At 42.9% G+C, this 24,967-nt stretch overlaps 3 protein-coding genes across 3 annotated transcripts; 2 read left to right on the forward strand and 1 right to left on the reverse strand.

Moving 5' to 3' along the window:
- Positions 1 to 1,841: 1,841 nt before the first annotated feature.
- On the reverse strand, positions 1,842 to 7,409 carry LOC143003632 (fibronectin type III domain-containing protein 7-like). Its single transcript, XM_076154404.1, has 12 exons — positions 7,346 to 7,409; positions 6,824 to 7,069; positions 6,250 to 6,510; positions 5,311 to 5,571; positions 4,855 to 5,118; positions 4,030 to 4,284; positions 3,643 to 3,900; positions 3,211 to 3,465; positions 2,846 to 3,100; positions 2,383 to 2,646; positions 2,002 to 2,031; positions 1,842 to 1,873 (listed from the first exon to the last, which is right to left on the reverse strand). Exons 1-12 carry the CDS (start codon positions 7,407 to 7,409, stop codon positions 1,842 to 1,844), a joined length of 2,445 nt encoding a protein of 814 aa, XP_076010519.1.
- Positions 7,410 to 8,029: 620 nt separating this feature from the next.
- Positions 8,030 to 17,034, forward strand: stxbp3 (syntaxin binding protein 3). The gene is made up of 19 exons (XM_076154514.1): positions 8,030 to 8,126; positions 8,981 to 9,030; positions 9,223 to 9,304; positions 9,790 to 9,866; positions 9,955 to 10,027; positions 10,146 to 10,246; positions 10,744 to 10,889; positions 11,496 to 11,589; positions 11,895 to 12,019; positions 12,129 to 12,227; positions 12,298 to 12,355; positions 12,545 to 12,610; positions 13,091 to 13,171; positions 13,384 to 13,519; positions 13,783 to 13,889; positions 13,997 to 14,095; positions 15,297 to 15,382; positions 15,860 to 16,008; positions 16,224 to 17,034. Exons 1-19 carry the CDS (start codon positions 8,081 to 8,083, stop codon positions 16,325 to 16,327), a joined length of 1,779 nt encoding a protein of 592 aa, XP_076010629.1. The 5' UTR covers positions 8,030 to 8,080; the 3' UTR covers positions 16,328 to 17,034.
- Positions 17,035 to 18,091: 1,057 nt separating this feature from the next.
- On the forward strand, positions 18,092 to 24,160 carry LOC143003633 (ankyrin repeat and MYND domain-containing protein 1-like). Its single transcript, XM_076154405.1, has 18 exons — positions 18,092 to 18,307; positions 18,400 to 18,546; positions 18,650 to 18,844; positions 19,158 to 19,405; positions 19,672 to 19,888; positions 20,109 to 20,270; positions 20,440 to 20,579; positions 20,709 to 21,135; positions 21,221 to 21,405; positions 21,521 to 21,692; positions 21,934 to 22,203; positions 22,311 to 22,418; positions 22,556 to 22,678; positions 22,756 to 22,857; positions 23,228 to 23,354; positions 23,502 to 23,556; positions 23,677 to 23,831; positions 23,955 to 24,160. The coding sequence occupies exons 1-18, from the start codon at positions 18,092 to 18,094 to the stop codon at positions 24,062 to 24,064; spliced, it is 3,159 nt and encodes a 1,052-aa protein (XP_076010520.1). The 3' UTR covers positions 24,065 to 24,160.
- Positions 24,161 to 24,967: the final 807 nt, after the last annotated feature.

A 24,967-nucleotide genomic window follows, 5' to 3' on the forward strand; every position in this document is an offset into this window, starting at 1 on the left:
ATTATACTCTGACAAAGCATCTTTCACAGCTCAGCGTGATGGTATGAGATCAAATCAGGTCACATACACTTATGAAGCCTCATGGGAGAGTCATTTATCAGCAGCAGGTTAACAAACATTGAGATAAATGGGGCAGTGTGAATCAGCAGACCAAGTGCTGAAGCCGTCACCTCTCAACTTCTGTTTGGTCCAAATATTCAGTGTAAAATTTATTTTACCAGTAAGGAAGAGATGAACCACAATAAGAGAAAAAAGCCTTTTATGTGCGTGTACATTCCTTTGTGTCTCTCACATAAAGACAAATAAACTACATGTAGATGTAACATGATATCAACATGGCAACAGGTAATATTATATGAATAGCGCCACAGCAGCTGCTTACGTAAGAGCGCCGAGTTTGGGTGTGGAGATTTATCATCCGCGTCACAAAGACATGCCGTTTCTGTAAGTGATTCGTGCTCTACAGTTCAGCTGTGAATGATCCCCATGGGGCAAACATTACAGTGTCGTTATTGATAACATATACTGCATGCAGCACACAGAGGAATAATACTAGAAGCATCTCTTTTGTGTTGGTTAGGGACTCAAGCCAAGTGAAACTTTTTGTGAAAAAGGGGCAGGGCGGCACATGTCTCTGGGCTGGGCGCCCCGTGTCTCCCATTCTGTTGGCTGGGTGACTGCTGAAGGTACAGCAAACTCATCCAATCATTTTTCATTACTTGAGTTCATTACCAAAGTTAGTTGTCATGGTCAGAGGTCTATTGTTGATTGTTATTTGACTGAATGGAATTGATGTTTATATTGCACATGATGTGCCAAGAAAATGTAAACGAACAAAAAAAACACAAACGTAATGCTGTGAATTATTTATTGACTGAAACATGCATCAAGTTTACACACATTCCAAACAGTTAACAGTTCATCTTGAGAACAACAACAACAACGCACTGTTCTTAATCCTCAAGAGGCTTCCTATTTGGGGTCAAAACTAGGATGTTTTTGTTTTTTTTACCAATTTCCCAATTTAGACTGATAAGCAAAGGTGTACAATGCCTAATCATGGAAGTTAATTATTCAGAAGGGCTTTGGGAGCATTGTTACTCATAATTCTTCCACTTGCCTTTGTTGTCAATTAGATTAAACCTTTATAGATTGGTATCCAATAGTATGAGCAGTCATATTCACACAGAAATTTAGATCTAGATTTTGAAGAATTGTTCATAGTTGAAATTTATTGATTTCTCTCATTATTTCTACATGCTGCATTATGTTTATGTGTCGTTTGTTTTCTTTATATTTATATATCAAAAATGTTGAGGCCACACTGAAGCTTTTCTTTGACCATGATACATACGTGTTATTTCAAGGCAAGACTTGTCAACAGTGGACAATTTATTTTCCAGTATCATTGCACTGTACTGTAAATGTTGCGCAGTAATTTCCCTCGGGATAATAAACTTCTTATCTTATCATATCTTATCTTATTTCTAACTATTTCTCAATTCTCATGACTTATGTTCTTGTAGATACATATGTATCATGGCCAGAATACAGGCTTTTTATTTTCCTTAATATTTTATCCTTCTACTTAATTATCAATCTGGCTTCATTCTTGAGGTGCAGGGATGATGCAGGAGGAAGAGCTGTCTGTTGAGACTGTGAATGTAACAGAAGAAACAGTTTTTCTAAGTTTTCAGGATGAAACATTTCTTTTTTCACAGAAAAAGGAAGAACAAGGTCTTACTGGCCCCCGTAAGTCTCTGCAATCAACCACAGTGATTGTTCTTTGGTACTCAATTTTTTAAATTCATGATTACATGCGTTATATTCCTCACCATGTGCTAATCCACACTTCTCTTCCCTCTGTAAAAAACTTGAAAGTGAAGAAAGTGAAGTTAGTAATTTGTTTGCTGAACATTCTGCTAGAAACTACTTGAAACTGTTGAACTGTAACATGTAGATACTTATCCAGATTCAAGTGTAGGATAATAAGGAACTCACCCATGCCAATGTTGCTCCCCAAACAAGACACTACAAACAGAAGAAAAGAAGAAATGATCAACACATTCAGCCCAAATGTTGTCAAATATTCATGTCATTCATAGTCATGTGATCATCCTCAAATCCTCTTAATTTTAGTTTAATTTCCAAGTAATGTCAACTGTAGTGTATTTAGATTATATTTACATTTACCCATTTCACAGAGGCTTTTATCCAAAGGGACATACAGGTAATATTTAAATACAAAGTAGTAAGACAATAAGTAGTAGGAGTAATAATAGTAGTCATAACAGTAGTAGTTCCAGCGTATATAGTAGAAGGCATAGGATTAGTAATAGTAGCCATACTAGCCGAAGTACTGTTACTCTGTCGTCATCTCACCTGAGTACATTCGAAGGGGGCAGAACTGGACTTTGGCGCCCTCTGGTGTCAACGGGGCCACCACTACATGGTACACTTGCCCACACTGAACGTTCTCCACATCACAGCTGCTCTCTCCAGGAAGAGGATTGCAGGTGTAGTTGGCCTGGACACTCTTGAGTTCTGCTACGTAACTATGGTTACTGCTAGAGGTGCGCCAGAACACCCGCATAGTGTTATTTCCCCCCAGCCTGTACAGCTTGACACCTGATGGACAGCAGGCACCTACAAACCAGAGAGAGAGAGAGAGAGAGAGAGAGAGAGAGAGAGAGAGAGAGAGTGAGAGAGAGAGAGAGAGATGAGATGACAAAGCTGATGTTGATGTCCAGACAAAGCTGATGTTGATCTATGCACAGTTTGTGTTTATAATAAGCAACAATTACATCCTGGGAGATTAACGCTCACTGCCAACATAATCACTCACTGGATGAGAAGCCCTGATAGGAGCAGTTGGCCATTTGCCCCGTGCGGCTGAATGCCTCCATGGTGACGGTGTAATTTGTGCCACAGGTGATGCATCCCATGAGGCAGTGGGAGTCCTGGGTGTGGCAGCGGGCGTGGCCCTTTGATGAGGTAAGAGAGGTGATGAATGTGTTCGCTCCTTTGGCGTGAGACCATGAGACGTTGGTCATGGCCTGAGTCACCTGATCCACCCTTAGGTTTGCTGGACAACAAGGTGCTGTGAAGGGAATGGGAGTGAGAGGGAGAGAGGGGGAGAGAGAGAGAGAGAGCATAAGTATTTCCATGCATTATATGAAGGTGGATCAGTCCAACTTGATGCCTGCTCACCTGTTTCCACAGAGTCAGTGTAGCTGGGTAAGCTCTGGCCTGCTGCACTGGTTGCCGTGACACTAACATCATAGGTGTGGCCACAGGAAAGGTCAGCGAGGTCACAGCTGTTTGCAGTGGAGGTGCAGGAGTAGGTGACACCGTCTCCTAATGCGCTCACAGTGTAATTGGCGGCACGATTACTTGCCGTCCAGGTGACAGTGATGGACGAGGAGTTTTTCAGATTCACCACCAGATTTGTTGGCATACAAGGAGCTGACAGGGACGAAGGAAGGAAGGAATTAGAGAATAAGCAATAAGAGCTAGTGGAAGAGAGTTACTATATTCAATGTAAATGTAATAAACAGTATGAAAAAGCACAGTATAGTTGTTGCTATAAAGGAATTAAGTGATGCATTTCCGTGTGTGTTTGTGTGTGTGTGTTTTCTCGACCTGTGTCTTTGGTGTGAGATGTGCAGGCATGGTTGCATCCACTGATTTCATTGCAGGGTGTCACCACCACGCTGTAGGAGCTGTCACAGCTGAGGTCAGAGAGCGCGCACACCGGCGCTGTGTCGTTACACAGGATGACCTCTGAGTTGTCAACAGCCCGAGTCTGATACAGCTCTGCCCCCCGAGCCGCCTGCCACGTGATCTCCAAAGTCTCTGTGCTGACCAGGGACACAGACACATCTGCTGGACAGCAAGGCACTGAGGGGAAACAGGAAATATGAGTCGATATGAATAGGTAATGAATATTAATAGAAGATGTAATTAACTATTTTTACTTAGTAGAAGTAGCAGAACCAATCTGAAAAATCTCTCCAATCATCTACTTACAGGCGGTGTGGTTGAGAACCTCTCCTTCTGGGCTGAGTCCAGCCTGGTTTATGGCGTGCACAGACAGGAGGAATGTGTAGCCACACAGACACTGGAAGGTACAGTTGTTGCTGGTTGTGTTGCACATCTCCTCGCCGCCGTCTCCTCTCTTGATGAAGGCCATGTACGAATCAGCATTGGACACAGTGTCCCACGTCAGGGTGCAGTTTCCTGCCTCTGTGTCCGCAAGAGCCAGAGACTCTGGTGGACATGGAACTGAGAGGACATCACAGCAAGGGTTTTAGTCACACTCCTAAATAATAAACACTTTGAGTGTTGCCCTGTTGTCATTATGGAAACATGAATGACACAGTTTCCACTCTTAAACAAAATCAACATGATGTACGTTTAGCATCAGTTGAGGAAATGGAATCTGTGTGCAAATGATTCACTACAAAGTCATTCTAACCTGATTGACTATTCTATGAAAAGCAGAACATAGAGTAGACTTTGTACATCATGTATACTAATAGACATATAGTTTTAGTATATTGTATTAGTATTATTGTTTATCTCTGCCTTTTCTGTCCAGTAACCAAAGGAATCATTAGAATTCACTTTGTGGATGGTGTCATGGTGACATCTAACTCCAGAGTCCATTGTCTTTTCACAATCCTAATCTTAAACTAGTCCCCCAAGCATGTTTCTGACCGGCATTCTGACCATCAAGTAAACCAAATTGAATAATTACTCACTGATGTGACATGTTTGGAGTGTTGTCACTTATCATGGACCAATAAAAATGGTTTATGAGAAACGCATTCAGACCAATCCTCTATTACTTACTCGTGATAAACACCACAGAGTTGGACGGGATGCTGGGCCCAGCGTCATTGGAAGCTGTGACCTGGATCGTGTGTACCTCTCCACAGGCAACCGGAGAAAGGCTGCAGGAGTTCGATGTGGTGTTACATGTGAGGTTACTGTCACTGGTCACAAGGTAGTCAATGGTTCCATAGACTCCCTGTTCCAGTTGCCAGGACACAGACACTTCGCCCACACCATTGAGCGTCACCATAGATACATTGACACCAGAAGGTGAGGGAGGTCCTGCAAGAAATCAAACCAAAAAGTGAGGCGCAGAGTCATAAGCATAAGGTGACACAAAGATATATTTCTTCTTCTATGGTGACCCAGGCATGTTTGTGTAAGTTATAGAAAGCTGGTACATATGTTCAGCTGTATGCAGTACATAAACCAATATAAATATATACCAATATATTTTACAAAATCATTCCTTACGTGTGGTCTGGTTGACGTACGGGCTTCTCTCTCCCTGACGGCCCTCGGGATCCCAGGCTAAAGCTTGGATCATGTAGAGTGAGCCAGCGTCCAGGCCATGAAGGGTCACATTGGTGTCTGTGACGTTTTGCATGGAGTTGCTACTTGAGTCAAACTTGACTACCATAAGCGTGTACTTGACTGCAAAGTTGACAGGGGCCCAGGACACAACGATGCTGTCGTTGCTGGGGGAGGAGGTGGTAGGCTGAGGAGGAGGCAAAACTGTGGAGGGGGAAAAGCAATGATGTTTAAGTAGATAGATAGATAGATAGATAGATAGATAGATAGATAGATAGATAGATAGATAGATAGATAGATAGATAGATAGATAGATAGATAGATAGATAGATAGATAGATAGATAGATAGATAGATAGATAATGGCAACGGTTAACAATTGATAGTTAAGTTGCCAGTCAACTGTTTCTTTGGCCAGTGTGGATCAGATTTTACCCTTGAGGTGGGGGTTGGGGGGGCGCCCAGCTTTGTTTTCACAATGAGGTCAACTCTTTGTCTTTCACATAGAGGGGCCAGGTATAGTTACTACTGGTACAAGAGGGGCCCAGGGGGGCGCCTGTGTGTGTGTCTTAGGTAAGATAAACCTGTATATGCACAGGCGCTGAAACTGGAGTGAACTGAAGATGCATGTATATCTTCATTTATCTGAGATGCCTCTCCTATGGGACAATGAGGCAGCTCAGATGACTTCTGCAGGGGGAAATGGATTGATGACAAATGTTCTGTGTTTCTCAGTCAGTTAATGTGTCATTCAATTGCACAAACAGCCCCTTGGGATTATTTATCCTATTTAATAGATTTAGGACGTATAGTTTCCATCAGTGAATCTATGTTTATGAGGATCAACTTGAATTGATATATGTAAGAAGAGGTATAACAATACCTGTCTTTATCCCCACAGGAACAGACGGCTGGCTGCGGCCTCCAGAGTTTTCTGCCATGATGCTGATAGTGTAGTCAGTGTACGGGCTGAGGGACTGAATCTCAGCAGGGGAGGAGGTCGCTGTGGTTTCAGCGAAGGAGCCCATGTTGTTCTGGACACGTATATGGTAATTAGTTGCCCCGGTCGTCAAAGGGAACTCCACCATCAAGGTCCTGCTGTCCTTTGACTTTATATGCTCAATGAGATCCATCATCCCAGGGGCTGAAACAAGGACAAGTGGTAAAGGATTGACTGCAGCCAGGGATGTTTGGTAGATTAGAGGGATAGCCTCCATGTTCACAATAAAAGATAAGTATTTTTGCTCTTGATATATTTGATAATTTTTAACAATTTGGACATTAAATTGTTAAAACAGAAATCTTGTATGTCCACAAAGGGGAATCTTATTAAACAGTTTAGTCATTCAATAATAAATGATAAACAGACCATCAGATACCAATATATTACAGTTAGATAATCTAGGTCCTAGATTATACAGGCATGGACAGAATTGGGCAGAAAGGTCCCTCCTCACCTGTATTTGACACAATAGCAGTTCTCTCTGCGGTACCCACAGCTTCAATGGCAAAGGTGTATGCACTGTTCACAGACAGAGAATTGATAGAACCCAACACAGTGTTTGGTCCAAACTCGGCAAAAGCAATGGGGCTGACTGTTCCTGTGGGGGTGGCAGTGATCCTGTAGGAGGTTGCTCCGTTGACCCTGGTCCATCTGAGGATCGCAGTCTTAGATGTGGTCGAGAACACAGATATGTTGATAGCTGAAGAGAGAGAGAATAATAATCAAGATGTTCAGCTCTGTTATCAGCAATACAAATATCTGAAATGGAATTTAGGGTACAAGGGAACATACCTGATAGAACTGCAATCTGAAATTGTAAATGAGAAGAATATTCAATAATTGTTAACAGTAACAGAAGTATTATGTCACAACAACAACAATTACACACAATATTGTTAGAAGAATTTTGGATTGTGTCCTGTCAATCAAATACTTGTATCTGTGTTTGATATGGCATCTATCACAAAACACTGACATGACTGTACCTGTGAGGCCATGCCCAGCAGGACAAACAGCACCACCCGCTTCACAGAGCCCATCTTCAGTGTCTTCTTACTGTTTCTCTCACTCTACAGCTTCTTCTTTTCAAAATGCTTCACTCTTAACTGTTTTATCTTCCAGATTTGCTGCTTACATTGCTTCAAATACCTGCATCTTGCCCCTCCCAGTGTAGCCAAATGTCCAATCAGAGCTGAGCAACGAGACGCACCTTGGGGCAGGTGCAGGGTTGCAGGAGAGAGATACAGATATATAGTATATCTTTCTATGCTATAGGCAAGGTATTGTATGTGCGAGGAAATAGTCAAGACACCACAAAATCGCTTACTGTGAAAAGGGTGGTGTGGCTGGGGTTGGAAAGGAATGGAAATGGAAACTTTAATGGAAACTTTAATTCTTATTCCATGTACATTCTAAAAATAATTTAAATTATGTATTATATATATATATGTATTAACATAATTGAATTAGTAATAAATAATTGAATAAATAAATGATGGCAATACCAATACACCGTTCATTCATGTGTTTACATACACTCATAACATAAAAGGTTCCCTTTCAAAGACAATGATGCAGGTTTCCGATGAAACAAATATCAAAGACGTGTGGCATAAAAACTACATCTCGGTTCCGTCGCATAATTGTGACGTAGTTGACGTCAGAGGCAGACGACACCGGACAGGAAGAGGCGAAGAGGAAAAGAAGCAAAATGGCAACTGGTTCGGAACACGGACTGAGGAGACTAGTTTGGCAAAGTAAGTTCGTTTCTCCCGCTGAACGTGTGCGTAAATGCAACGACAAAGATATTCAGTCTCACTTCTGACAGATATGTAGCTGCTTTCACGACTGTTAACTTCTCTCTGCGTTGCCGAGTGACATTTGTAAGTTTCTTTCTGTTTTCTGCGGCGGAAGTTTGCAAAGTTGAACTGGACGAAATGAAATACTTTAAAATTGAAGTAGACGAGATTAATTCTGTGCCAATTTAAATGACAACACACCATAGACGAGCCACACGCACTTTTGCATAAACGAGTCGCTGTTTGTGTGTGTGTGTGTGTGTGTCATCATATCGTAGCCCCACCTTACATCTGCTAGCTTACACACTACAAACAGCCCGGGCGAGTCAATACTCTGACCTCACACACACTCTTTCATTCAACATTTATCCACCTTTACGTGTGTAGCTCGCAAACATGTGAACTGAACGGTAACATGTAACGCTGAGTCAGTTAAAGTGACACGTTGACGCCTATTCTGATGTTTAAGTGATGGAGGAACTTTGAATTGTACCAACAAAATAAAGCGTTATTGTGTTTTCAGACCCATTTTAATAAAGCAAACACAGTAAATACTCACACTTAAGAAAATAGAAAGATAAAGATGTTGCCTGACTTGTCCTCCTTTAGAAGCAGAGCAGTGATGTAGAACACATCAGTATGTCATTGTTCTGCTTAAGGCCTCGTCCGAAAATGTTTGTTTGTAATGCCTTGCTCATGGACAAGAAGATGTTTGCTCGAGGAAGCTCAGCAAAAATAATTGTCACTTTTGTCATTAAATGATCACGTTTCCATATTTGATGTGTCATTCACAACATCTGCATTTCTTACAGGAATAACAGAAACAATAATTGCCGATTGCAGAAAATCTGAAGTATGGAAGGTAGGAAAGCTCGTCCAAACACACAATATACACCTGTGTGATGCTCTCGTGAACGCAGGACACTTTAGTTTAGTTTGTTGTATGTAATTCATTTTACAGCTGCTAGGTGACTTGCAGCAAAAGCTGGAATTCTCCATAAATACAACAACAACTGACTGACAACCACACACTCATCACTCGTCTTCTTCTCAGATCCTGATCTTGGACGCCTTCACCACCAAGCTCCTGTCATCATGCTGCAAAATGTCCGATCTGATGTCGGAGAAAATAACAAGTAAGCGCTAGTGATGCCGAGCCACCTTTCCTCCTTTCTACTACAGTTGAAAGGCTCAGGAAACCTTGGCAGGTGATTTGAGTTAATTAGCTGATTGAGTGTGACACTGTGAGTCTACAATATTGAACTTTCTCACAATATTTACATTTTCTGAGATACTGAATTTGGGCTTTCCGTGAGCTGTAAGCCATAATCATCTAAATGAAAGCAAATAAAGACTTGAAATATTTCATTTGTTGTGTAATGAATCTATAATATATGAGAGTTTAACTTTGTGAATTGAATAACGGAAATAAATGAACTTTTCCTCAATATTCTAATTTATTGAGATGCACTTGTATATGGGATAAAAAGCGCTGAGGGTTACAGAGTTAGTTTTGGGGAAATTGATTTGTTTTAAGGATAAGTCTAATACAAATCTAAAACTATCATTATGCATTTATTTGATTTTGATTCTCTGTTAATGTTGTCATCGTTTCTTTCAGTTGTGGAGGACCTGTACAAAAGCAGAGAGCCTGTTCCTGAAATGAAGGCCATCTACTTCATGTCCCCAACTGCAAAGGTTTGTTATCACATTTCACTAAAGCCCATTTGTTTGCACTCATTTCCATCTTGCCAACTGTGCTGTGATCTCCTTAATCCTCTCTTAGTGTGTGGAGGCCTTTATTGCTGACTTCAAAACCAAACCCAAGTACAAAGCAGCATATGTATACTTCACTGACTGTAAGTAACTTATAAATCACTGTTAGAATCTATTAATATAACAAAATAACTAACAAAACACCTTTTAAAGTATCTGATTTTGATTAATTTTTTATCTGACTGCTCTGTGTGCTCACAGACTGTCCAGATGACCTGTTCAACAATATGAAGCTGTACTGTGCAAAGTACATTCGTGTCTGCAAAGAAATAAACATTAACTTCATGCCACAAGAGGCACAAGTAAGTGTTTCGTGTTTAAAAAAGAGGAAAGAGGTTAAATTTAGCAGCAAGAAATGTAATCAGCGCAATAACCATCTTACCTCCCATATCATACCCGAGTAAAACACAAACCTCAACACATAGATCGTCACTAAAGGATTTAATACCTGTTTGGGTGTCATAACTCTACATCTACAGTATGTGGTTTGAGGGCTGTTGAGTTAGTAGCTAAAGTGCTTAATATTCATGTTTGCAGTGGTTAACTTGTAATCAAACATAGAAATCTTAAGTTTTGTTGTGGAGAGATTTTTTCCTTTCAGTTGTTTTGAAATGAACCATTTCCTCTTTTTATCTGGAATCTGTGGTTATTTGTGAAATGATGGAAAAATTACAATTACAAAAGTGGAAATGGACCATTTGTTTCCAAAAGAAGCAGCAAAGCAATAAACCTTGTTCTTCCTGCTGAGGAAAGATGTCAGTATTAGTCCTCTTACGGCAGCATGTTTTCTTCTCTTCAGGTATTCACTTGTGATAATCTGGGGGCTTTCCGGAGCATCTACAGTCCCCACAGTCAGGACAAAAAGAAGACACTGGAGACTCTGGCAAACCAGCTCGTCACACTGTGCGCCACGCTGGACGAGTACCCTGGAGTCAGATACAAGAAGTGAGCCAGAGAACGTTCAGCCTCTCAGCTTACATACGTGCTCATACCTCAACCCCCGAGCAGCCCGAGACCTGTTCTGAGAAAGTGTTACCTAACAGAAATGGAAGCTGTTGTTCAGTGTTCATTATTGGGTGCATTGATGGTTCGAGTGTGTCCACCTATCCACCCATCCTTCGTCTACACTGATTTATAATGTGTAGGATTATAGGGGGCTAGCATTCATTGGGTAAGAGGCAGCGTACATGCTTCCAGTAAAGAGCACACACACGAGCACACACACACACACACACACACACACACACACACACACACACACACACACAGGCAACTCATTCACATTCACAGCTACGGGCAAATTAAAGTTTCCATTTCACCTCACTGCTGTGATTTTGGACTGAGAGATGAAATCTGAGCACCTGGGTGAAACTCGGGGAAACACATGCAGAATGTTATCGTTTTTATTTAAGTATTACTTGGGGGATTGATTGGGGTAACCCTGTCACAGTGTTACATGAAAAAACACAGAATCCATACGTTTCTCCAAACTATAGCTGAAAAACACCTCAGATGTTATTGTAGTGTTTGATGTGTTTCTCTGTACTCTAGAGAGGGCAACATGGAGAATGCCAAAGACTTAGCAGAGCTGGTGGACAACAAGCTGGCCAGGCATTACGAGCTGGACAACAGTGGCAAGAAGAAGGTGAGACATCTGTTACACACGATGAATGTTATAGTGTAAACAAGGCCTGAGCACTGGAAGTGGAACAAGAGGCCACTGGGAAGAATCTTATCCAGTGACAGCTTAACATGAGCTTTATTCCTTCTGAAGAGAGATGCAGTGGGCCTCCATTGGCCTGAGCAGGTTACATTGTCTCTATCTGAAAAGGGGAAGGGGAGGTTGAAGCTCAAGTGGTATCCACTGCTGTCACTGTATGGCGATGTGAAATGCAGTGTTATATTATATTTTATCTTGTAACTGCTACCTTCTATTTCCCTCCCCACCAGGGAAAGACTCAGGCCCAGCTGCTGATAGTGGAGAGAGGCTTCGACCCAGTCAGCCCCATCCTGCACGAGCTGACCTACCAGGCCATGGCGTGTGACCTCATCGACATCGAGAGCGACACCTACGCGTAACACAAGCTCACTATGTTTTCAATGCTATTTCTCCGGCTTACAAACTGTTAGCGAGTTCCCAATTCAAAAGAGTGAGAGAGAGCGTGGCTGTGCTTTTGGATACAGGTACAAGTCTAAAGACGGCTCAGAGAAACAGGCCCTGCTGAACGAAGAGGACATGCTCTGGGTCAAGCTCCGGCATAAACACATCGCTGAGGTCACAGAGTAAGTGTCAGAAATCTCAGATGCTTTTCCGGGCTTCCTCACAAATACTAAACCCATGCTCCTACAACAGACTGATCCCAAAGCTGGTAAAGGAAATATCTGCCAGCAAGAAACAGCCAGACGGAAAGGTAGAGTACAGTTATTTTCCTCTTCCCCATCATTCTAAGGCAAGATTATCTAAAACTTGTATGAATTTGTATTCATACTGTAGCTCTGTTGGGTAAACACCTTTTTTGTTTAGGTTAGACAGCTTTTGAATGGTTGTTTCCTTCTGTGTCCTTTTCTTTTATCAACCTCTTCAACCCTCAACTGTCCAGACCACAATCAGTGGTTTGGCTCAGCTGATGAAGAAGATGCCCGCATTCCGTAAACAACTGGCTGAGGTATGTACACCATCGTCTCACCAAAGTTAAACTCAAACTATACAACCGTAGTTTGGGATTTCAAATCAAATCAGTCAAAGTTTGTTTTTGGGTTCTGTTGAGACTTTTCTGGATCGACATGCGACACCTTATTTCCTTACCGGTAGTAACAGTAACGGAGCCAAGTGACCATTGTGTCATGATTGGGTGTGGTGCCGCTAAAGACTTCAAAGCAGGACAGAATTGGAAGCCAGAATTACTGTAAAAGTCAATCATTTAACATTTTGCTATGTAGTAAAATGATAAATCAACTTGTTTTAATCCATTCAGAAATTGAGCATTTTTTTGTCCATTTGTCTTTTTTATTGTCTGAAGAAAAGTTGAATTGGTTTTATGTTTGCATGTACTATGCTGTGACGTGAGGATTCAGTCTAAACATTAATAACACTTTGCTCTATTCATATTGATGTTAAAGTCTTCTCTTTGTTCTCTGAATTCTAGAAAACGATTCACCTGCAGTTGGCTGAGGACTGCATGAAACATTTCTCAAACAATGTGGAGAAACTCTGCAAAGCTGAACAGGTCTGTGGAGCCAAACCTTTTCACCACATGGCGTGACATGGAGAAGTTAGCGAGAGAATGTTCAGTGATGTCGTGGCTGTAAACATCTTGTGCTAATTCTGGCCTTTAATGAAAAGAGCAAACATTCATTTTCTCAGGTTGCACAAGAGGAAAACACGTATCTCTCAGGAATCATGCAGACTGACTCTAACATGATGTGTCTTGTTGTGTAGGACCTCGCGGTGGGTTTGGATGCGGACGGGGTAAAGGTGAAGGACCCGATGAGGACCCTGCTGCCTGTGCTGCTTCACCCGTACGACAAGTATGACAAGATCCGTGCGGTGCTACTCTACATCTTCAGCCTCAGCGGTACGTCGGTAACAGTCACAGGAAGATTTCCTTGACCTCTTTCATTTCTTTTAACTAATCAATTTATCCAAGTAAGAGAAATGTGGCATTGATTTGTGTTTGGGCTCTGCTGGGGAAAGCAGAGACACAGAAGAGTGAATGTAAAATAACTGTAAATTGTTGCATTGCCAAAGATGTCACTATAATTTATAGTAATGGATAGTATGGAGTAGTAGATTGTATGTAGTAATGAAGTCTGTGTGTGTGTGTGTGTGACACAACAGGAACGACAGATGAGAACCTATGCAAACTGATCCAGCATGTGAAGATTGAAACTGAGCGAGAGTTTATCCTGAACTGGAAAGACCTGGGCGTCCCCATCATCACAGCGGTATGAGTAGGAGAGGAGGAAGTGATGAGCTCTTTTCTAAGTGATAGAGGACAGACAGAGTGCACACCACTGCTCCTGCTCACTTTGTCTTGCACTTCTGTCCATAGTCGGGTTCATCCTCTCGCAAGCCGACCAGGCGGGATCGCTCCCAGGGAGAGACGTACAACCTGTCCAGGTGGACTCCAGTCATCAAAGATGTGATGGAGGTCAGTGGAAGGACTGTTACTTTGCAACAAAAAAAAAAAGGTTTGAGGTTTTGAGTGACGTGAAGTTATTGTAATTGATGACAATTGACGTCCAATCCACATCCCTTTGTCTCTTCTAAGATATAAATTTGTAATTTTGCACACTTATATGAAACTTGTACCAGCTGGGCGAGTATTGTGTTCTTTGCACGAGTTGGCGGACCTTTTGTGAATTAAGTGGCAAACTCCAGATGAAAGTATCTGGATCCTTCTGAGGTAGCAGCCCTGCTAAGTGAGTGTAGATAGGATATAGGACAGGACTGATAAAGAAAAGAGCACAACAAGTCTCATTATGTGGGTCACTGTGCTTCACAAACCCAGTATAAAGGGCATCCGTGAGAAAAATGAAGAAGACTGTATAAAAGCTGGCCGTCGGGTTCCTGTCATCTGATAAGCCAATATCAGATTCTCTTCATGTTTGTGTTAAGTTTGTGGTCATGGTAAAAGGCAGAATCCAAGCCTGATGCTGATTGACATCATATCCACCTTGTTTGTACACTATGGAAACAATAGTTTCAAAAGTTTCAACACAATCTCTTGACAATATTTCTCAAATGTCTTTATTGTAGGTTTAATGTGTTGGACAAGAGAGGTTGTAATGTCATTGCAGAGTTATGTGAAAGAGGTCAGATAAGGGGATAAGATGGTACTTTCTTTACAGTAAATGCTGGTCTGATTTCCTGTCATGAAGGATGCCTGTGGTATTTCATTTGGGTCAGGGGAGGAACACACAGATACATCTAAGGTTGTTTCATAGACCTGAGATATTTGAGCCCTGGGGTCAAACATGAGAAGTCTAATGTCTGTAATGTCATAATAATTACCTGTTATTCCTTTAATATAGTGACAAAAGAACCACTGGCGACCTAATAACATTAGATGAAGCCACCACCCAACAATACATTGTTGTCGCTACTTTGACCGTCTAGATGTATTTGCCTGAGCTTCTGAATCGGATACATCTTGAATCTGAACGCAGAAGAATCTGTGATATCATTTTCTGGAGAACTTTGTACAATTGATTTGATATCGAACTCTATTTGGGGGATCTTTAGGGGACATTTTGACCTGAATTTTAAAGCTGCATCAAGCTGGTGTATGGACGTGAACTACCAGGTGGACTATACAAATAAAGGATAAATGAAGATTTCCTCACTTTCAGGATGCTGTAGAGAACAAGCTGGACACCAAGGAATGGCCTCACCAGTCAGAGTGTCCTGCAGCCTGGAATGGCTCCGGTGCTGTCAGGTGGGTTTCAGGAGTGATTGAGGAACATGGATTTTGCCTTAACTATTAGTGATTGTTTATCATTTTCTGGTAATTTCAGTATTACCAGCTGAGTTCTCTGCACTCACTAATACTAATCTAAATACTATTAATTATTATTTTTTGGGTGCATTACGGCAATTTGCTCACAACTCCCTAGGTGTTCGTCACATGGTTCAGATACACACATATGGTCATCCTTTTCTCTCTCTCGCTCACTCGCTCACACACAGGCTGCTAATGTTCCAACTTCACTTTCACAGGGGGCTGCATAGGCACGCATGCAATTAATGATCCCCCTCTAGTGATGACTTTAAGGTACTGCATTTAGTTTGAAGTGTATTGTCCATGTGAGCAACGGTTTGAGCGATTATATCCATGTGTGTCCAGTCATTGTTTTTGTCTTGTTTTCTTTTGTGTCCAGTCTTGTTCTCATTGTGTCTGTCCTCTGCTCCACAGTGCCCGTCAGAAGCACAAAGCCAGCACACAGGATGAGCGTCGAAGCGGCTCACGCCTCATCATCTTCATAATAGGAGGGATGAGTTATTCTGAGATGCGCTGTGCCTACGAGGTCACACAGGCAGTCAAATCATGTGAAGTCATCATAGGTAGGCAGCAATACTTATTTGGTTTGTAGTAGATGTGCAGATTTACAAAGACTAGACCTCCACTGGGGGTATTAAGTGTTTAAAGTTGCTGGTGCCATTCACTGCCCCTTTTATATTTTGGTTCCTATGCCCCCCCTGCCAGAGCCCAGCCTTATCGCCCATTATCATCATTTTAACGTGTTGAGAGATCATAATTGTTTGTACTTTGGTTCCAGGGTCCTCTCACATCGTCACCCCCAGCAGTCTCCTGGATGACATCAAAGTGCTGAGCAAAGGCCCCATGGAGATTTTTACAGTAGATGAGAGGAGCAATGCCTGAGCAGCACTACCCCCCCAAACCCTCCATGCCTTCTTTCAGCTCAATAATGTTTTTCAGATTTCCACTTCTCAGACGCTGAATATATCTACAACCACACCATGTTTGTTGTTTCTTATGTCTTGTCTCTGTGAAGGGCTTTATATTTAAGGGCTCCATTTTCGCTGAAGGCTTAACTGCTCCTCATATTCCTTCCTTTAGAATCATGTTAGTGCTCATAGTCTTCTTCATATTTACTTACTGTTCCCAGTCCTGGTGGATTGTTGAGGTCAAATAAATTTTTAGCTCATCCATTTTAGGAGACGGTTTAAGTTTTGTCAGGAGGAAGACGGTCGCCTCACTGAGACATTTGCATTTGGAATCATGGTTTTGCCGTTTGTCAGAATTTTAATTTTACAGTCAAAATGTTTCAAAGGTTAATTGATCAATGATATTTAATCTATATGTGTGTCTGCCTTAATCCTCACTAAAGATGCTACATGTCGGAGGGCCTCTAAGACAAAAGCATTTTGGGAAAGAACCTCTAGGAAAATGTATATAGTGTATGTAAGCACTGAATCCCTACTATGCTATTTGACTTTTTTGGTCGCTTCTTTTTTTTCACTTTGTGTAATGTACCGTTTTCACTGTATGTAATTTTGAAGAGTGTTTTAACAGAGTATTATTTTGTCTTTAATTGAACAACTGACTAATAAAGGGATGAAGTGGTTCAAAGTTGGGCTCATTCTATAGAGTCGCTTGCGCTGATAATAGGGAGTGTCCCATTTCCAAATCATTATCAAATGTAGCTGCCTGTCCCACACTCAACATAATCATATTCAAAAGGATGTACATATTTCCAGGTCTCTTATATTGGATTGTATAACGTTCTGGTGAGTGAAGTTTCTGCATTGTCAAAATCTGGTTGGTGCCATGAAATGAGTTGTTAATCACTATCTTTCACTCACTCTTCAGACTATATGTAGTCGTTCCTCACAGGCCTGAGTGAAACCGTGTACTTCACCCTCTGTGCCTTTGGGACGTGCTGAACACTGCAAGGTCACTTACAGGGAAAGTGTCAGGTGACATGAACACACATACACACGAATGCATGGCCCTGCTCCACTGCTCCTTTACACATGCACTTAACACTCAACAAGGTTTATCCTGCCCTTTGACTTTTCCTCATTGTCATTCATATTTATTATTAATTAAAACACACCCTGTGTCAGAGACCCCAAACACCACCAGGTCAGCCATGAGCTCCCACTTCATAGGGCTTTGTTGTGTCCACTGTCCACATGGAATAAGAACACAGGAGCACAGAAGCACACGCAGGATGAGATCAAAAGTGATGAGGGGAAGGAATTATTGTTAAATTGGGGTTGTGGTTCCTGAATGCCTCAAAGGAACCAATAGGAGTCCTTCAACTTTGAACACTATTCTACTGTATATCACTGTCCACAAACAAAGGTCTCTCACACACTCTCTGGCTCCCTCCCGTGTGTGTGTGTGTGTGTGTGTGTTTGCAGTCGCCTCCCCTTCTTTGGTTGCCTGGAAGTGAACCAAACTTTCCCTTGGGAGAGTTCTACACAGGTCTTATACGCATGTGCACCGTTACAGCTCCACACCTACAGACCTTGTTGTCAGGACAACCAGCGCTGTCAGTGAAGTGAAAACTCAATCTTGTTTACTAGTCGCCAAACTTTTTCTGTTATTTCACTAATTATTGCACTTAGATGCATTCAGGTATCCTGTCCTTAGTAGGAGGGACGCGCTCCGGTGAAAATGTCGGCAACTTCCGAAGGTGTTGCGACGGCGCAGAGGCGAGGTGAGGAGCCGGGGACAGAGACACAAAGCATCGGGCACAGAGGAGGTCAAGCCCGACAGGAGAGACGGGAAGCGCTCGGCATTCAGGAGTGTCCCGATGGATCGAGATATGAAGGAGGATTCATCCAGGGACTGAAACACGGCACGGGAAGGTACACCTGGAAAAATGGAGAGGTAATAATGAAGGAAGTCATACAGAAATACACCATTGAGTCATATTTCTATTTGTGTTGTTTCCCCTCATTGAAACGGCTTCTTGTGTGTAGACCTATGTGGGCTCCTTCTACAGAGACTTCAGGCATGGTGGTGGCTCACACTGCTGGCACACAGGGGAAAAGTTCACTGGCAAGTTCTACCTCAACAGGAAGGAGGGATATGGACTACATGTGTACCATGATGGAAGCAGCTTTCATGTAAACTGGTTGGATGGACGTCACATGACTTGTTATCATCGTTACAGGTTAGATGACACTAAAGTTAGGCTGAAAAGCAAATGTCCTTTCCTTTCCTCCACAGGGTTTGTACTATATTGACCAGAGGTTTGGTCCAGGTGTGATCACATATTGGGATGGGCTTCAGGATGTGGGTCTGTGGGACAGGCAGTACTTACTGAGGCTCTGCACAGCGGTGGGAGAGGGCTTCAGCCTGAGGAGCTTCCCCAAATACGCTGTCTTTCTGGATCCAGCTGTGAGCCCAGGTTCCCTGCTTCAGGTACATGCTGACCTCTGTTTCCTTCAGTGTTTCACAGGAAGGACACATGACCCTGCAGAGCAACTGTTGCTAAGGTCCTGACCGGATTGTCCCAACAGAAACAAAATGGAATGGCAAATGAGTTTAGTTGACCTCATATTCAAGGTTATATTGAACAAAAACCCCTAATGGACAACAAAGGCAACACAATATGACGCTATGATTTAATTTACATTGAAACGGTTTCAGTACTTTGAGCCACTAAGCTTCCAAGGGTCATTCCCAACAATAAATCATTGCAAATGTTCTTTCCTTTTCTCTCTGCAATGCTCAGGTGAAAGCTAGGACCCCCCACAGAGATCTGCTATTAGACGACCATGTCATCCTTTCCCCCAGTATTGAGAAATACTCCACGGATGGTGACCACCTGCCGCTGCCCGGTGGCCGAAGGAGAGAGTTGGATCGGCACTTTTATGGGAAGCAGTGGAAACCAGTCCCCCGCCAGTACCAAGGCTATGAACGAGACCCACTGTCCCTCCTGCCCTTACAGGCCCGCATGCAGGCTCACATAGAGAAACACAGGTGAGTCACATATCAGAGGAAGTCATACATTAGACATGAATATAAACAAATAGACTTCCCATGAACATAAATAATCTGGAGAAGTGATGAAATGAATCAATTATCTGAATATTAACACAATGTTTATGGTTTTCAAATCTAAAATTGATTGTTTCATTACAGTAGAAGTCTGTATGAGATATCCAGTAATCTTGTATACTTGGATGTATATTTGAGATGATGGAAGCTGTTGATGAGGTCGCCTGTATTTGTGTCTCTTGTCTTAGACTCCAGGCAGTGGACGTGGGCTGGGACGTGGCAGCGGTTCTGTCTCTCAGCAGGGACGGCTTTGGTCCTAAAGGGCCTGTAGAAGTCAGTTCAGAGCTGCTGCTCCAGCAGGCCTCTCGGGGGGAGCAGCAGGCTATTTCACAGCTCTTCCTCACTGATATGGTCCATCCTGATGTAACAGATTCAACAGGACTAACTGCTCTCATTGCTGCCACAGTAACACATTTATTTGCTTTACAGATCTTTCCCTCTAGTTTTGCTTGAAATTAATAAAAAAAATAGTCAATGAATAACTTTATCACAACATGAAAGCATATAAGCTGATGTTTCTTGTACATGTAAAGGTCAAGTTATCTCCATCGGTGTGTGTTTATTCAGATGTCCACAGTCCCTTTCATGAGTTTGGTGGGACTCTCATTTCTTTTGTTTCCATCAGATCAATTGTCACAATGATGTGATCCACCTGTTGTTGGATCGGGGTGCTGATATTGACAAGTTGAACAGTGAAGGCATGTCTGCTCTGGCTGTGTGTCATGTTCTGTACTATCCTGTTCACTCCCTGCACATGAATTGCCTCAATCCAGGAGCTAAAACTGAAGTAAGTTTCTCGCCTTAACACAAGTGAATAGCTAGAAGAGCAGCTGACTCTCTCTCTCTCTCTCTCTCTCTCTCTCTCTCTCTCTCTCTCTCTCTCTCTCTCTCTTCTCTCTTTCTCTCTTTCTCTCTCTCTCTCTCTCTCTCTCTCTCTCTCTCTCTCTCTCGGCCAGTTGATGGAGTCTCTGTCAACATGTTGCAGCGACGACCAAATCAGCCTGCTGGACTTCACTGCAAGCACGCCCACCTGTTACTCCAGACCCCAGACCGGTAACACAACCCTGAGCAGCAACCAGAATCCCCTCTCTGACCAGTAAGGATGAGCTTATTTCACCTGCTATAGCACTTTTTCTTGCGCACCCCCCTTTTATAGATCAGTTAAAGAAATGTCTCCTATGTGTAAAATGATGACATTAAATATTTATGGTGGTTGTTGTTTCAGGACGACAGAAAAAGAAACAGACTTCCTCTCATATTGCAGCAGCAAAGTGTACAATGAGAGCGACCACATGTCCAACACTACACCGAAGACCCCTGAAGACTCTGAACATTTACTGGAGGAGACAGGAGAGAGAGAATGGGGAGATGGGACAGGAGACAGCAAGGAGACAGAAAATGAGCCAATGAGTGAAGAAGAAAGCAGCTGTGGGGAAGATGAGGAAGGGAGCGAGGGAGAGGAAAGAGAGACAGAAGGAAAGTGTGATGCGATATGGAGACAGCGGGGAGGGGACAGTATGGAGAAGAGTCATGTGGTCAGAAATGTTGATGAAGAGGAGAAAAGGAAGGAACAGGAGGGTAAAGAACATAGAACCAAGCATGTAAAGGAGACAGGAAGACATGAGATGCTTGGTGAAAGTGGCGCTATGGAGGTACGAAGAGTTTATGCATCAAGCTCAAAGGTCCCATCCCATCACTGCTTTGTATTGGTCTCCTCATCTGTCTCTCCGTCTACAGGAGGACAAAGTCAAGCCCGGAAATCGTAAAAAGAGCTTCGACTCTGCCCACGCCGTCAACAGCTTCCACATCACAGTCACAGAGGAAATCATGCAGCGCTCAGCAGAGGCTCTGAGTCGCACAGGAACCTCTTATCGCACTGATTCATGCGAGACGGTGCGCAGAATGGCTGCGGTGAAATCTGAGTGAGTGAGCTCCTCTCCTCCATGACCTGCTCTGGCATGAAGTCAGAGGTCATACAAGCCATTTCTCCATTTATGCATCTATCTATCTATGCTTGGTTTCTCCTTGTCTGCTCAGGCGGCGCGCCCGTTTAGACACTCTGATGCTGTTGTTGGATCGAGGCGCTGACCCCAATGCATCCATGATCCCTATGCCTGTCCTCTTCCTGGCTATATTGGCTGCTGACACTGAGGTTGTCAATAGACTGTTGCTGTGTGGTGCTCGGACTGACATCCCCCTTCCACCTGAGGTACAGCAACAACATACCCGACCTCTCCTAAAGCTCTCTGTGTGTAGGAGTTAAGACTGAGGTGATTTTCCAAGATCTGGAGCTGTGATTTGAAATGGCCACCAGGGGGCACTAGGTTCAAGCACAGTCGTGTTTTTTTTTTATTCAGTAAGCTGATACAGTTGTTACTCACTGATGTATCTGTACCTTGAAGAAGTAAGTACAGTGCTGATGTTAACTGTTCAATCACATCTTTTTGTAGAGGAAAGGCCTGTATCCTCTGCACGTAGCTGCTGCACTCCCTGGTCCTACAGGTCCAAGAATTACTGAGCTGCTGTTGCTCACTGGCACAAACCCAGATGCACAGGCATGTGACCAGGACCAGGCTCCCTTCCAGAGATCCATGAAGACCCACAAAGCTCTGAGCACCAGGGAGACACCACAGCACACATATCAGGAAGCTACTAGAGAACCCAGAGAGGGCGGCCACACTGCACTGCATGTGGCCTGCCAGAGGTTCAGTGACTACAGGGTGAGTACATATGTGTCCACACACACACCGATACAGACTGTCACTAATGAAATATCAGTATCATGCTGTGACAAAACGATCATGTTGAATCTATGTTGTGTTTGCAGCACGCCAGTGAGGTGGTTTCCCTTCTGCTCTCCTATGGAGCCAGCACACACCTTCTCTGGGGTGGACACTCTCCTCTCTCCCTGGCCATAGCTAATGGCAATGAACGGGTAACACACACACACACACACACACACACACACACACACACACACACACACACACACACACACACACACACACACACACACACACACACACACACACACGCATGCACACACACAAATAAATGTGTTTCCTTGCCCAGGCAGTGGATTCGCTGTTAAAAGGAGGTGCAGATGCAAATCTCCCACTGGGCGGCAGGGTAGGCAGCGCTCTGTGTGTCCTCGCCAACCACAGGTACCACTGTGGAGGGAAGAAAGCTGAGATGGTATGGAAACACACACACACACAGGTTTTTTCCATTTTCAGCCCCTCTTGAATGATTCATATCTCTGTCTGCTGCAGCTCAACATGTTAGTTAAGGCTGGAGCCAGTCTTTCAATGCCAGTTGCTGTGGACGACATTGTTGGAACTGCAGTTGACTTTGCGCACTACTCCTTTAATCAGGTAACACATATTAGCACCCTGTGTATAAAACTGTATACCTGAAACATTGCCATATCTTAGTGGGATAGTGTTCACACAAACTCAACACTGTCAACACTGTCACCATCATTCATGATTGTTAAAGAGATGCAGATAGAGAATCTTGTGTTAATATTTTACCCAGAAACGCATTTGTGTTTAGTATTAGTATGAAGAGTACAACAAAAACAACATCATTTTAATCATCCAAAGTCTCCACTGTAATGCACTTAACATGTCAACATCTCCTATTCTATCCTTTGGATTATAAATCTTGCCACAAACATATCTGAACATGACTTTTGCTTTCACAGTCTTTTATCACAGTGTGTTGTATGTTTGTTGTGTTTAGGACTCTCGTATTGCCAAAACTCCCTTTCATGCTCTGACCATGCAAGAGAGAGAAACCCTGAAGGAAAGGAAGCTATTGCTGAGCATGATGGGAGATCTAATGAGGCAGGCTGTTGCCAGTATGGAGAGTGAGTAACACCTCAAACTGCACAGTCAGAGTGTGTTACTCACTCTCCAGTGTGTTACTATGTGTGAATGTGGTTTGGTCTTTGTCCCTCTGCATGACTGTGATGTCACATGACATGTCTGTTTGTGTGTGTGTGTGTGTGTAACAGGGTCACAGATGTATCCAAATGGGCAGATAGACGAATGTGAGACAGAAACACATAGGTACCCACCCACACAGACATATGTGCGTTCTTACACGCACAAACACATGATTATCTCCTGTATTTACACTTAACCCTCTGGAGCATTTTGTAATTTGAGTTTGTTCTCCATCTTTCCCAGGAAGCCACCGCCTAAGTTCTGCTATCAGTGCGGTCGCTCTGCGTCCGTGAAGCTGACTCTGTGCAGCCGCTGCCGCCTAGTCTTCTATTGCTCCACCAAATGCAAACTGGAAGCATGGGACCAAAGACACAAGGAGGAATGTGTCCGGGTTTCAGGTGGGGACTTTGATATAGATCACACCAGCAATATAAACAGTTTTAAACATGTAATAGTGTTCTGAATGTGTGATACTGAATCTGTGACTCTCTCTCTCTCTCTCTCTCTCTCTCTCTCTGCAGCCAAAGCCAAAGCAGCTGGCACTCAGGGAAGTGCTAGTTTGAAATCCACAAATGTTCCCAGGCCCTTGAAGGTGAAACCCAAGATCACAGGAAACTACAGCTTCGTCTGACACCTCTCTCTCTCTCTCTCTCTCTCTCTCTCTCTCCCTCTCTCTCTTTCACTCCTCTCCCTACCCCCTTCTCTCCCTCTTTCTCTCTCTCCCTCTTTCTTCTCCCCCTCTTCCCTCTTCCCTTCTTCCCTTCTTCCCTCTCTCTCTCTCTCTCTCTCTCTCTCTCTCTCTCTCTCTCTCTCTCGTTTGCCTGAAGAACGATCCTGCTCATGACAGTATACTACTACTACTACTTTACACTTGTTTTCTCGTGCCAAATTTAGTCTGTCAAATGTTTACGTATGCCTGATCATTTTATCATTCATCTTTATTTCGAAATAATGTCAGATTCATAGTTGAATAACTCCACATTGTTATTGTATTAACAAATTGTTTGATGAACTGAACATCGGTGCCAGTTGATGAGGGAGACGCCCAGGAAGCACTCAGCACAGATATAAATATTAGTTAATTGTGTTGTGGCACTTGAGCCTCACAGCATACTTTATCTGAGTATTTTGGGTTGAACTAGAGAGTATAGCAAGTGTATTTGACATGTAGCATGATGCTAATTGAGCTCTTGTGTGGACACTTATGAACACAAGGTGCACACGTTTTACACCCGTCTTTACTCAATAGCAGGGAGTACATACATTCAATACTTTACAATTGGCCCATATTTACACATATAAACACATGATACTATTCATCAATGATGAATTGCACATCCTTGTTTTCTTCATTGTTTTCGTGCTCTTCTTTTTCTTTTGTGTCTTGTTTTCTTTTTTTCCCTTCTGCATGTATAAAATAATCTTGCTCATTGTAATGCCAGATCCTTCTTTCAATAAAAATATTCAGCAAAAAAAACACAAAAACAAATAATACAATTCTGCAGGGGTCTTGAATTTGTGTAAGGTGCTTACA

Source organism: Genypterus blacodes, unplaced genomic scaffold (assembly GCF_046128005.1).
Source record: "Genypterus blacodes isolate CSIRO-AG114 ecotype Tasmania unplaced genomic scaffold, CSIRO-AGI_Gbla_v1 ptg000062l_1, whole genome shotgun sequence".
Lineage (NCBI taxonomy): Eukaryota > Metazoa > Chordata > Actinopteri > Ophidiiformes > Ophidiidae > Genypterus > Genypterus blacodes.